We start from the raw sequence: 13,726 nt of genomic DNA, 5'->3' as shown, positions 1-13,726 counted from the left end.
TCCTTATTGTCATTTACACACACCACTTCAAAAGCTGATATTAGGGAAGAGTCTTGCCTTGAACACTTTCCCAGAAAAATCTAGTTAGCCTCTATGGCAGGGGTCCCCAACGTGGCGCCCGTGGGCACCATAGCACCAGCCAATTATATTTCCTGGTGCTCAATGAGTGTTTTTAGAATGTGGTTGGAGCCACACTGGGCTCATATCAAGCAGGGCTTCTAATTGGCCACTGAAAATCTGGTTGGAGATCTGTGCAGATTAAAATAGCCTTGTTTGGGGGGCGTGGCGTTGACGCAGAGGAGGAAGGATGCCTAATGCAAGGGCTCTGTTCCCCCACCCCACCCCAATATCTCTATTAAAATCATCACAACAAATTATGGGAAAGCAGATGTCCAAGAAAAAGAGGCACCAGGTAAAAGCGATAAAAAACTTACAGAACTTTTTTCCGAGCCGGGAAGCAGCATTGGAGTCAGGGAGACAGCAGGGAGAGGAAAACAAAATGGTGGGTGCAACTAAAACTGCTGAAATAAGCTCACCCTCCCAACAAGACAGTTTTACTGAGCTGTTAAAATGAATGGGACAAAACTTACTTGACAACATAAAAATGCTATCACAGCAATTTACAGCACAATTTGCTGAAATGAAAACTGAAATAAATAAGGTGACTCACAGTGCTAATAAAGCGGTGGAAATAAATAATGCAGCTCAGATAGAAGTCAAGGAGCTTCAGTGTAAAAATAATCAACATCAGGAAAGATTATTAAGATTGGAAATGGCTATAAGACAGAGGAATGTTAAATTTAGAGGATTTAAAGAAAATATTAATGCAAATGAAGAGTTGCCAATCTTTCTGGCCTCATGGCTAACAAAGCAGCTGCAGTGGAACAAGAATGAAGATGAGGCTCCAAAAATAGGAAAAGCTTACAGAGTGGGTTCAAGGAATGGTGGAAAAAATAAGTTCCGCAGAGACATTATAGTTACATTTCAAGATGGGAACATCAAGAAAATGATTCTTACAACAGCCAGAGCAACGGAACCCCAATCTTAGCCCTCACTGATTTACCACCAGAAGTACTGAGCAAAAGGAGAGAATTGAAAAGAATAACTGAAATACTAAGGGAAGCCCAAATAAACTATAAATGGACCAATCTTGTTCATCTAGAGGTCACACATCAAGAACAAATCTACAGAGCTATTGATCAAGATTCTGGAGAAGCACTTCTTAGAGCAGTTCAAGTCTATGACTAAAGTTTGATTATCACTTTGTGAAACATATCTTTGATTATTCACTAGAAAGAAATCTTGTGCATTATACTAAACATATTTTACTATGAACGTTTATCTAATATTATCTTGGACTTGATATTTTTAAAAGTCTTGTAACTATTTGTAAGCATTGTTATATAAAAACTTATTTAAAAAATTTAAAAAATAGCCTTGTTTCAGTGGCAGTTGCAATCACAGTGTTGGTTTCATTCTCTCTCATGTCTCTTTTCTGGTGACTTTTTAAAATTGCCCCCTTTCTTCCCTACGTTTGGGCTTCCTTTGTGTGTGTGGCTCGACTTCTAGCAACAGCCACTTTTAACTTGTGCCAGAATTCTAAAGATGCTCACAGACTCAAAAAGGTTGGGGATGCTTGCCCTATGAGACACATGAGCTAAATGAAGCTTGGACCTGACCCAAAAGGATTTTCCTTTTGTTCTTAGATCCAGAGGAGTTAGACGTGTTAGTCTTCATCTGACGAAGAGAACTGTGGTTCTCGAAAGCTTATGCTACAGTAAAGTTGATTAGTCTTAAAGGTGCTACTGGACTCTTTTCTCTTTTGTTCTTATATGTCTAGTACCTTTTAATCCTGCCTTTCTTCCAAGGAGTGCAAGGCAGCATAAATGGCTCTCCTTTCCCCATGTTATCCCCTGAACACTCCTATGAGGTAGCTTTGGCCGAGAGTGGCATATCTAAAGTCACCAAACAAGCTTACTATCAGAATAGAGATTTTGACCCCGTCCTCCCAAATCCTAAATTGAAAAGTCTAAGCACTATGAGTATCTCTACACATTACAAAGTACCTAGGAACGTTCAAGTGAACCTCATTTCACATGTCCCCCCTCCAACTTCCTGTGCACTCACTCACACAGTCACACTTCAATTTGCTCTGTGTGAGTACATTCACACGTTCAATATCAGTTCCTCCTCAACTGCCAAAAGTATCCCAGTGTTGTGTACTGACTGAGCTTCTGTCTGAGGGCCAAGCTACACATGACGAATGACACTTGAACGGCAAGTGGATTGAGTGGAGGGCAAGTGAACAGGGAGAAATACACTTGCCATTCAAGTGTCATTCGTCATGTGTAGCTTGGCCCTGAGCCTAGGCTCCTGAAGCCTTCATTCCTATTGGCTGTTTTTCTGGTGGCTGCATCCAATCCGTAATGTACAATAAAGTCCAATCACAGCACTGTAAATATGTTACTTTGTACATAGTTAATGCAAAATAAGGATTCTAGCTTCATGTGCCTATTGGTTGTTGGTTATCTTCGGGGCGGGGTTTGTGTGAATATATTTGGCTCACGTTAAGCTTGTGTTGGCTGTCTGTTCTGGCCTTCAATAGAGATGTTGTTCTGAGCTGAAATCCTTACTTGCTAAATCAGTATGAGCAGAAATCACGTTACATAATACCCAGTTTCTCCACCTCCCACATCCGTCCATTGAATTGCGGGTTTTGACACTCTCTCACATATTGAAGAAATGCAAATTGGCAAGTGAAAGGAGCCTACAGCACTTGTTTTCACAACAAAAACAGAGCTGAATTGGAGCTCTGCCCTCTGGAATCACTCACACATGCAATCACACAAAGGGAGCTCCTGTGAAAGGGACATGCATGTGCACCGAGCAAGAGCAGCCTGCATGTGAATTGAGGACCACACATAAAATCCTGCACTTTAGTGTCCCCAGGTAATTTGCAATGTGTTTCACTCTATGCCTTCTTGAACTGATGGATCAAGACCCCAAGATGTGAAAATCACACAAAAAGCACAAAAATTCCAAAGCTCAGTTGACCTATGTTGCACAAAAAGAATTTTCAAAAAGAAAACAAGGGATGTGATATTTGTAGTATTTTATTGACAAAGAATGGCAGAGGAACCCAGTGACAACATAATTTAGCATACATATTAAATGCAATTCAGATTAAATGACGAGGAAGGGAAAGATAGTCACACCCTCACTCCCCCCAAAACCTTCATCTTAACGAAATAGAAAAGAGTCCAGTAGCACCTTTAAGACTAACCAACTTTACTATAGCATAAGCTTTCGAGAATCACAGTTCCCTTCATCAGATGAGAACTGTGGTTCTCGAAAGCTTATGCTACAGTAAATTTGGTTAGTCTTAAAGGTGCTACTGGACTCTTTTCTATTTTGCTGCTACAGACTAACACAGCTAACTCCTCTGGAGCTTAAAGAAAAGATCCAGGAAAGAGAAGAGGAATACCCAGATAAAACTAGTATGTCGCAAAATCTTATTTTCTTCTTATAAATGGTAGTTAAGACTGTTTTAATAATGCTTCAATTATCAACTTTATTGCTGCATACAGAGAAAAATTCAGTTAATGTCAGAGTGAAGTTCTATTAACAGGCACATTTCCATTTACTGGCAACCTGTATTCCCCGTGGGTGATGGATAACAATGTTTTGCAGTATTTCGCATTAATTTAGCATCCAGAGTGCACCAGGCACTGTACCAAGTATAAATGTAACTTATCCAGAAATCTTGTAAACTAGTAAGCAAGAAGCGGAAAGAAAAGTGGAGACAATCAAAAGAGCTAAAGATTATTGATGGGTGCCTAAAGAGTTCACTCGGTTTTCCTTCTTCTAGTGAAGTCCTTCATACTTCCCATGAAAAACACCCCAGCCTGCTTTAGATGAAATTCTGGTGAAGGCTCTATATGGAAAGTGATACTGAGCTGGTTCAGAAAAAACAGGAAATAATGTTCTGGAAAGAATGGAACAATATGTATGCTATCCGGGCTTTTTTTCAGCTGGAATGCAGTGGAACAGAGTTCCAGAACCTCTTGAAAATGGTCACATGGCTGGTGGCTCCACCCCCTGATCTCCAGACAGAGGGGAGTTTAGATTGCCTAATCTAAACTCCCCTCTGTCTGGAGATCAGGGGGCGGGGCCACCAGCCATGTGACCATTTTCTCTGAGGGCAACCCACTGAGTTCCACCACCTCTTTTCCCAGAAAAAAAGCCTTGTATGCTATGAAATGTGATCTGCAACTTCAGTTTTCATTGGTGAATAACTACATGTCGAGCTGCCACATTCTACAATTGTCATGACTCGTATTCTTTTTTAAAGTCCATAAATGCCTAAAGGTTACACCTTGATGACTATTTTCTTTCCATTCCAGTCTATCTATGCTATAAAAAAATGTGGCATGTCTGCTAAATCTAACCTGTTTCTCAAAAATATCTGGAAAAAAGTAAGGAATTCCTACCTTGCCTGAACATTGATGCAAGATAAGCCTTCAGCTGACCTATGGTGTAGTTTTCATGGTACATCTTTTAAGATGCAGGGGCAAGTGGGAAGGACTTTCTCTTTCCTAGCTTACTTGCTTATTTCTTGGGGAAAATAAAGGAATACCTGCTTGGGTGGAATATGACCCCTTTTTTCTAACCTTTCAACTTTCTGAATGCCGCCTGAACCTCTTTGTTCCGCAGAGTATAGATGGTTGGGTTCAACATGGGTGTGACAACATTACAGAAGATCTGGATAGGGGTGGCTAATACATCACTCAGAGATGGCTGGGTGTAGAGAAGAGCACAAGGCCCGAAGAAGAAGCAAACTACTGTCAAATGCGATACGCAAGTGGAGGCTGCTTTACGTCGGCTTTCCGCTGAGCGCATCCTCAGCACAGAGATGGCAATTCTGATGTAGGACATAAAAATGAGTAAGAAGCAAGCCATAGGCACCATGCCAATGTCGGTGAAGCTCACCGTCTCAATTATATAGGTGTCTGCACAAGCCAGCTTGACTACTGGGAAAATGTCACACAAGAAATAGTCCACCACATTGGACCCACAGTAAGGCAATGTGAAGGTCAAGCTGGTCAAGATGGTGGCATGAAATGTACTGGCAAACCACGTCCCGGCTGCCAAGAGGGCACACACTTTTCTGTTCATGATGACGGTGTACCTCAACGGGTGGCAAATAGCAGCATAACGATCATAGGCCATGACTGTGTAGAGGAGGCATTCAGTGCTGCCCAGGAAGTGGTAGAAGAAGACCTGGCACATGCAGCCACCCAAAGAGATAGTTCTGCTCCCTACCCAGAGGTTGGCCAAGAGCTTGGGAGTGCTGATGGAGGAGAAGCCAAGATCGACCACAGAGAGATTGCAGAGGAACCAATACATGGGCGTGTGGAGGCGGGCATCGCAGATGATTGCGGTGAGGATGAGTAGATTGCCAACCAATGTGAAGAGGTAGAAGAACAAAAAGACAGCAAAGAGGATATTTTGGAGACCTTCGGTGTGGGGGATTCCGAGGAGAATGAATTCCAGGATCACGGTGTGGTTTGGCATTTCTAATCCAACCAATGCACTGCTAAGAAGGATAGTAAAAAAAAAAATGACACAATCTCAGTGATTTTTTTAATGCAGGTTGCTTATTTAGTGTCTGTAGAATTCCCTGTTGCTGAACTTAAAATATACTATCTGTTAGAGAATTTCTTCAGCAGGGTAGCCAGGCTCGTTTATCCACTTCTAAAGCAGGAAGCGGGGCGGGGGGAGGGTTGATTTTTTACAACCAACACGAGTGGATAAGGGGAGCTGAATCTTCCCTTGTCTTTCCTCATCACCCGCACTATCATCTGCAGCCCTGCTGAACTGTGAACCACCTTTTGGCCAAACCTGATCTGATCTCCAAGGCCATGTCCAATAAATTCTAAAAATAGAGTAACACAAAATCTATAAACAGTCCATAATATCTCAAAGAGAAGACACTTTCTCCCACCTATGTGTGTTTACATAGTAATCTGATGCTGTTAGCCCAGGGTTGTCAACTCAGAGTAGAAATACATATTGAGAATTACCTCAGGACGCTCAAGTGCAGGATTTTATGTGTGTTCCTCAATTCACATGTGGGCTGTCCAAGTCGGCACATGTGAATGCCGCTTTTATGGGAGCTCTCTTTGTGTGATTGCATTTGCAAGTGAGTAAGATTGCCACCACCGAGTCTCAGCTCTGTTTTCACAGCGAAAGCTCTCATGGATGGACACTGCAGAGCAGATACTTTAGACTCCTCTGACTTGCCAATCTGCATTTCTTGAAGGTGTGAGAAAGTGTCAAGATCTGCATTTCAATGAATGGCTATGGGAGGTGGGGAAAACTGGGAATTTTGCTAAGCGGCCTGGGCTACTTTTAGCAGTTGAAGAGGAACTGATATCGAGTGCGTGAATGTACTCACATGGAGCAAACTGAAGTGTGACTGTGCAAGTGAGTGCATGGGAAGTTGGGGGGGGGACATGTGAAATGAGGTTTCCTTGAATGTTCCTAAGTACTTCGTAATGTGTATTTCCACCCCCAGACTCAGCTCACCCAGGTGTCAAATAGAGTTCTTTCTGTTGGAAATTGCAATGTCTGGTGTACGGCAGCAGCAAAGGGAAGAAGTGCCTTCTATGCAGGGGGCAGCAAGGATCACTTCGTCAGGACAGTGAGAGCAGCATCTCTCTTGATTCCTGGGGGGGGGGGTCATTTCCTTGTCTTGTCTCCTATTGGGCTAAACAAGGCAATATCCTGCTTCTTCTCTCTCCTGCCTTATTCATTCTTCTACAAGATGTAGTCAGATAGCAAGGACTCTATCCCTATCTCTCTCTCTTCACTCTCAAGTATGTATTTCTTAAATAAACTTTTTGCCTCTTTATTCAGCACAGCGTAACTTCAGCTGTAAGAGTTTCCCAGGGTGTGGAATGCTAATGGAGGGAGGCTTCACTGTATCCTGAGGAGGTTCTTTTGCGTATGGATTCCACACCCTGGGAAACTCTTACAGGATGACTCAGCCCAACCCTACCTTCCTGAGTAGATATAAATTACCTGCCAACTTCTTTTCCACACTGTGACACTGAGAGATCTCTGTCTTTTGGTGCTATAGCTCTGAAGATGCCAGCCACAGCTGCTGGTGAAACGTCAGGAACTACAACATCAAGACCACGGCTATACAACCCAGAAAATCCACAACAACCATCATTCTCCGGCCGTGAAAGCCTTCGACAATACATCACATTCTAATGCTCACTGCCTTTCCAGCCAACTAATGATTGAGCTCGGCTGAATTTACTGCTCCATTGTCTGAAATTACCTTAAAAGTAATCATTTTCAACTGACTAAGTGAGACTCATCCATGAATCATCCCTTCATTTTTTGAAGCCTTGTTAACAAGTCTGCTTTGCAAATGTGACACTCTGATTTTTTTTCTTTACATCCCTACATGCAATACACACCACAGGCATCATTCCAGAATCTTTCCTGTGGCAATTAATATACTGGAAATTGTCCGAGGACCCACCATATCCCAGAAAGCCATGTTTGATTCCAGCCTCTGTCATGGACTCACGTGGGCAGGGGGGGTTCACTCCCTACCAGATTTTTTGCTTGCCATTCTGGGGTTCATGAGATCCACATGGACTAAGGAGGGGAACGTGGAACAATCAAGAGAAAAAGCTCTGGGCTTCTGCTCCCATCTGGGCAAATGATACGCTTCTCATAAATGATCAATATTTGCAGTAGCAGCCAACATTTTTTACCTTTAATGCCGGATGGTGGATGGAAATTAAAGGCAAGGTTTTCAAATGAAGATGGCGGAGAGGAAGTGAAACCAATGGACCAAAGAAGAGTCCTCTTACACTGACATGAACTGAAAAGCCAGCTTGAATGGTGGGGTCTGAGAATACACAGCTTGTCCTATAGTTCCTGCATAGGTGAAAGGATCTACATCTCCCCCAGATCAGTTCAGCCTCAATGCAAATCTGCTGCTTTGAAGGCAAAGGCAGTCAAAAGCACTTATATGGCCTCTGCCATCTTTCTATAAGGAATTGAGACTCTGGAGACATCCCCGACTCCCAGCCCTGTGGTAGAAGCCAGGGATGAATTGCCTGGTGGTATTGCATCAGTTGTTTTGTTCAGCTAATGACCTGCCTGCCAAGAGAAGGATGGTGGGGAAAGGGGTAACTTTACCTTACGGCATGGCTGTCAGATCCAGGGCTCAGTGGGGTTACTGGAAGGGGTGGAAAGAAGGCAGCCAGCTCCCAAAGAAGAGATGAGTCCACAACTATCCATCAATCATAATCTAAACTAGTACAACGGGCAACAAGCACAAATCAAGAAACGTTCAATTAAGACTTTTTTTTAAAAAAATAGCTGAAATTTTAATGCATTCTTTATATTTGAAAAGTTCCATCCATGTAGCTCAACATGTGGCTTTGTTAAGATGGTTGACAGTGAATGGGCTTCCTAGGAATCCATTGAGCTATCAGAGACCCAGAGGCAGCCATGAAGATCCAGTGATCTAGAGCCAAGCTGCAAGTGACGAATGACACTTGAATGGCAAGCGAACAGACTCGCGTGCATTCCTCCCTGTTCACTTGCCGTTCACTTGTGCTCCACTTGATGTGGTCAAGTGGAGCGCAAGTGAACAGGGAGGAATGCACACGAGTCTGTTCGCTTGCCGTTCAAGTGTCATTCGTCACTTGCAGCTTGGCTCCTAGTGCAGATGAGTTCTGGTTCCACAGAAAAGAAAAGCCCTCTGGCATTTGCATGGAGGGGCTCGCTTGTTTGCTGAATTAAAGGCAGCTGCCAGCCTGCCAACCTCTAGACTTTTTGCTAAGGATGGTAAGAAAGATGGCAGGAAAGAGCTGGGGGCAGCCTGGGTTGGTGAGGCACTGCCCCATTTCCCTAGCCAACCACTCTTTACTGCTTAGTATTGTTTAACTGGTAGCAGCTCTCCACAGCCAGTGGAGTGACCTTACAGCCTCTCCCCTTTGACCCATTCACCATAAAGGAGATAGCCTAATATGAACACATGATGCCGCCTTATACTGAGGGCCAAGCTACACAAGACGAATGACACTTGAACAGCAAGTGTATTTCTCTCTGTTCACTTGCCCTCCACTCAATCCACTTGCCGTTCAAGTGTCATTCGTCATGTGTAGCTTGGCCCTGTGTCAGGCCAGCAATCCATGTAGCTCAGTATTGTCCTGCTCGGACTGGCAGCTGCTCTCCAGGTTCTCAAGCAGAGAAAGATCTTTCCCTGGTATTATTTCAACTACAGATGCCAGGGATTGAATTTGGACTATATATACTGTAATAATTCCATCGGCACGCCATGTCTAAAGGTTTGAGAGTTTTATTTAACAAAAGCAGGGCCTTCCCTGGCCCCTGCTTGGTAGAGAACAAACAGCCCAGAACATGAAGGGAAAATGAAAACTAAACTACTACACAGGCTTTTCGGCCTAAAGGGATCAGGTGAAAAATACTAACAGTTCAATAAGGGAAAACAGTTCAATAAGGCAATTAACAACTTGCCACGATATAACATATACATAGTGTGATCTATATATTAGATATATATATAGTGTGTGATCCTTACAATATCAGATAGATATTGAGCCAGTTTGGCGTAGTGGTTAAGAGCGTGGGACTCTAATCTGGAGAACCGGGTTTGATTCCGCACTCCTCCACTTGAAGCCAGCTGGGTGACCTTGGGTCAGTCACAGCTTCTAGGAGCTCTCTCAGCCCCACCCACTTCACAGGGTGTTGTTGTTGTGGGGATAATAACATACTTTGTAAACTGCTCTGAGTGGGTATTAAGTTGTCCTGAAAGGCAGTATATAAATCAAATGTTGTTGTTGTTATTATATACATCAATATTATCAGCTGAGGTTGAGAGGGAGCTGCTACTCTAAGGCCACCTGCACCAGAAAATGGGAACCTGGTGATTGGGACATAGGACCCAACCTCCAGGTTGTGGCTGGTGATCTCCCAGAATTACAACTGATCTCCAGGTGACTGTGATGGATGAAAATGGATGTTTTAGAAGGTGGATTCTGTGGCTTTCTCTCACCTCCCCAAACTCCACCTTCCCCAGGTGCCACCCCCAAAATCTCCAGGAATTTCCCAACCCAGAGTTGGTAACCCTTTTGGGACAGCAGTAGAAGTGGTGATTTGTGCCGGCAATACATGGAAGAAAGGCATAGTAAATTTGGGAGTGGGGTGTATTTTTAGGAGCTTACTGATTGGTCCTGTGACTAGCCCCTTTCTCATTACAAAACGCTTGCTTCATTTTCCTATCAGAATCAATGGAATCTAAAAGTGCTTCAGTTTTGCTGGCTTGTGCAAATCATTTCTGTTTAGAAATCAGATTTCAAAAACATTTTTAAAAATGCCAAAACTCAGAAGCTCTGCCAAACTCCGACGTCATACAGGAATTGCATCCAAACTCTGCTTTAACTCTTATCTGATCTTCCTTCAGTGTGTCTCAAATTTCTTGGATCCAATACCGTCTTCCATTTATGTTCCGTTAACATTCAGTTTTGACCCACTTAAACTCCTTCTCCACAAGTGGAGCACTTTCTGTACTGAAGCCACCTGACTTCCTCTCACTGTGTCTCTCACGGCACAGAAGTACATGCCCGCATCACTCAATCGGGCCTCGTCTTTGGTGAGGTTGGTAGCTCGAGATGCTCTGATCACATCAATTTGGTATTCCCCAGCAGGAGTGGAACCTTCTGCGTATCCCTGTCCCAACAAAGACAGGACACCCCCTGTTTGCTGAGCTTGCTGCTTGTACCAATACATCGTGTCATGTCTGGTGACATTTTGATTGCATGTAATCAAGATCTTGTCTCCCTCTGTATAGATGAGTTGTTTGGGTTGGAAGACTTGGCCGAAGATAAAACTTGGAGCCGCTGGGGGAAGAGAGAGGCTTACGGTTAAAGAGGTGGGACACTGCAGAATCACACAGGAGCTGAGAGGTTTACAGTACAATCCTATGGAAAGGTACTCCTTGCTAAGCCCCTTGATATCAATAGGGTCTCTATAGAAGTGCAGGTTTTTAAAGAGTTGCGTCCGGGTTCCTCAGACCTCTGCAGCCACACAGCAGCTGTGGGGAATGGCTGTTAAAAATAATGGAGAGGCCACATGGCCTCAAAACACCCCTGAAGGGGGAGGAAGGGCTCCTGTCTCCCCCCTCAAGCTGTTTCCCATGTCAAAATAGCACGAAAAGAGGCTATTTTCCTGTTTTTACTGCTCCGTGTGCATAGAATAATCCACATGGAGCAGCAAAAACACTGGCACACACACGCACCCCACTCACTTGCTATTTTGGAAAACAGATTGAGGGGGAGGCAGGAGCCCCTGCAGAGGCATTCTGAGGCCATTTGGCCTCTCCTTTCTTTTGTTAACAGCCGTTTATTTTTTGCCTGATGTGTGGCTACAGGAACCTGAGTTGGCTCTTTAAAAAACTGCACATCTGAGACCCTAAGTCTGGAGTGACTCTGTATAGGATTGAAGTGTTAGTGATCCGTCAATCCATCAACCAAAGTCTTACTCATAAAGTAAATGTTTTCCTCTTCCATTTAACCAATACTGCCAACAACAAGCATTGACGCCAAGACACTGGAAGGGCCAACCAGCCTATGGCTGCAGTGGCAGACATGTTCCTAATGGTCTAAACAGATGAAGATCATGGATTTCTGTCCACTTGTATAAGGTAAATTGTGCATGCATGTAACCGCTACAGTTACCAAACTCAAGGTGGGGTCTGGTGTTCTCCCACAATTACCGATTTCCAGATGACAGAGGTCAGTTCCCCTGGGGGAAAGGGCAGATTCTACGGCTTTACATCTCTCTGAACTCCCTCCCCTCTCCAGACTCTACCCTCCTTAGGAACTGCTCCCAAATCTCCAAGAATTTTCCAAGCCGGGGTTGGCAACAATCTATTGCAAACCACATTGGAAACAACCCGTAAAAAATCTAGAAATAACAAAATATCATGAAATCTAAAATAGTAAAGAATCCAGTAGCACCTTTAAGGCTAACCAACTTTATTGTACCATAAGCTTTCAAGAACCACAGCTCTCTTTGTCAGATGCATCGTCAGCTTTCGAGAACCACAGCTCTCTTTGTCAGATGCATCGTCAGCTTTCGAGAACCACAGCTCTCTTTGTCAGATGCATTGTCAGCTTTTGAGAACCGCAGCTTTCTTTGTCAGATGCATCATCAGCTTTCAAGAACTGACGATGCATCTGACAAAGAGAGCTGTGGTTCTCGAAAGTTTATGGTACAATAAAGTTGGTTAGTCTTAAAGGTGCTACCGGACTCTTTACTATTTTGCGACTACAGACTAACACGGCTAACTCCTCCAGGTCTATAAAATCTAAAAAGTCAGAAAACAGTAGCAGTAAGAAAAACTGCACCAGCAGAAAAACATAATCTCATTATCACGGTGGCATTCATTTCCCTGAGAATGTTCATTTCACTGGTTTATTTTTCAAAAATTATATATTACTTCTCCAAGGGAATTCTGCATAAAATCTCTGCTGGTGGAAAGGATTTCCTTCCTTTGTGTCCCCCCTCTCCACTGCATCCAAAATGCCCCCAAATGCTGTTCTTGGGGAACAGGGGACACCCCAAGAATCAGCATTGGGGAGAATTGGAGGTCTTCAATGGGAGAAGGGAATCAACGAGATTCAATCCTTGCTCCCATCACAAGCAATTTCCACTGGATCCAGTCCATTGCCCAGAGGGGTTTGGAATCTGGTCCGAAGAGAAGAATAAATGACTTTCTCAGGAGAGAGTTCTCCGTAATGTGGGGGTAACTTGCCATAAAGGCCCCGATCCTGGAGGTGCCAACCTTGCATCTACCTGAGGAGGTACCTCCAGCAGGGCCTCACCTGGTACATCTTTACAGCAGAAGAATTTGTACGGGGCTAGACACTTCCTTCTCTCTTCTATTCTCTCTATCACGCTGGATAAAAAGAAAACTCGGTCTTTCCTTTCGCATAAATTAGCTGTGAAGGATGCAAGTTAAAAACAGGCTCACCGAGGATGAAGAGAAGAATGAAGAGCATCCTAGTTAGAGAGTTAGAAGCATCCGTCGCTTGTTCCTCCACGATGATGATAATGCTTAGCCTCACCTGATTCTTATGAGACTCCACCATCCCAAGATCGAGACATGGTGAATGACTAGAAGGCAAGTTCCTGTTATGTTGCAAAGAGTCCAGGTGTTCGCTTTGATCTATGGTGTACAACAAACCACTGCTGCCACATGAGGGCTTTCTTCACACTTTTTCCAAACCCCCTACACTTAACAATTCTGCACACAATGCATGGTCGATATTGAGATGTGCTGACAGCTACTAGCTTAGACTGCTTTTCTAAAAGAGGAGACAGATTGATAGAAGATAGATTTCTCAATGGATAGAAACCATGATGGAAGGGAAGGCCACATGGTATAGCCCGATCTCAGAAGCTAAGAAGGGTTGGTACTTGAATGGGACCCCACCGAGGAAGACTCTGCAGAGGAAGGCAATGGCAGACAATCTCTGCTTCTCACTTGCCAGGAAAGACCCTCACTGTGGTCACTGTAACTTGACAGCACATACATATGTAAGAACTATGATAAATCAATGGAATCTGAACATAATAATTAATGTTGAATATAATGCTGAATGTAAAATAT

The 13,726-nt window shown here is 43.6% G+C and overlaps 1 protein-coding gene and 1 gene segment (V, D, J or C); both read right to left on the bottom strand.

Annotated features, from left to right (window-relative positions):
- Nucleotides 1-4,665: 4,665 nt before the first annotated feature.
- Nucleotides 4,666-5,574, bottom strand: LOC129339783 (olfactory receptor 958-like). Its single transcript, XM_054994365.1, has one exon. It carries the CDS (start codon nt 5,572-5,574, stop codon nt 4,666-4,668), a length of 909 nt encoding a protein of 302 aa, XP_054850340.1.
- Nucleotides 5,575-9,941: 4,367 nt separating this feature from the next.
- On the bottom strand, nt 9,942-13,205 carry LOC129339782 (T-cell receptor beta chain V region C5-like). The segment is given in 3 exon segments: nt 9,942-9,956; nt 10,648-10,952; nt 13,088-13,205. Coding segments are annotated over 3 exon segments (438 nt in total).
- Between the last annotated feature and the right edge of the window lie 521 nt (nt 13,206-13,726).

This window comes from Eublepharis macularius, chromosome 12 (assembly GCF_028583425.1).
Source record: "Eublepharis macularius isolate TG4126 chromosome 12, MPM_Emac_v1.0, whole genome shotgun sequence".
In the NCBI taxonomy this organism is placed as follows: domain Eukaryota; kingdom Metazoa; phylum Chordata; class Lepidosauria; order Squamata; family Eublepharidae; genus Eublepharis; species Eublepharis macularius.
This window is presented reverse-complemented; position numbering and strand designations above follow the sequence as displayed.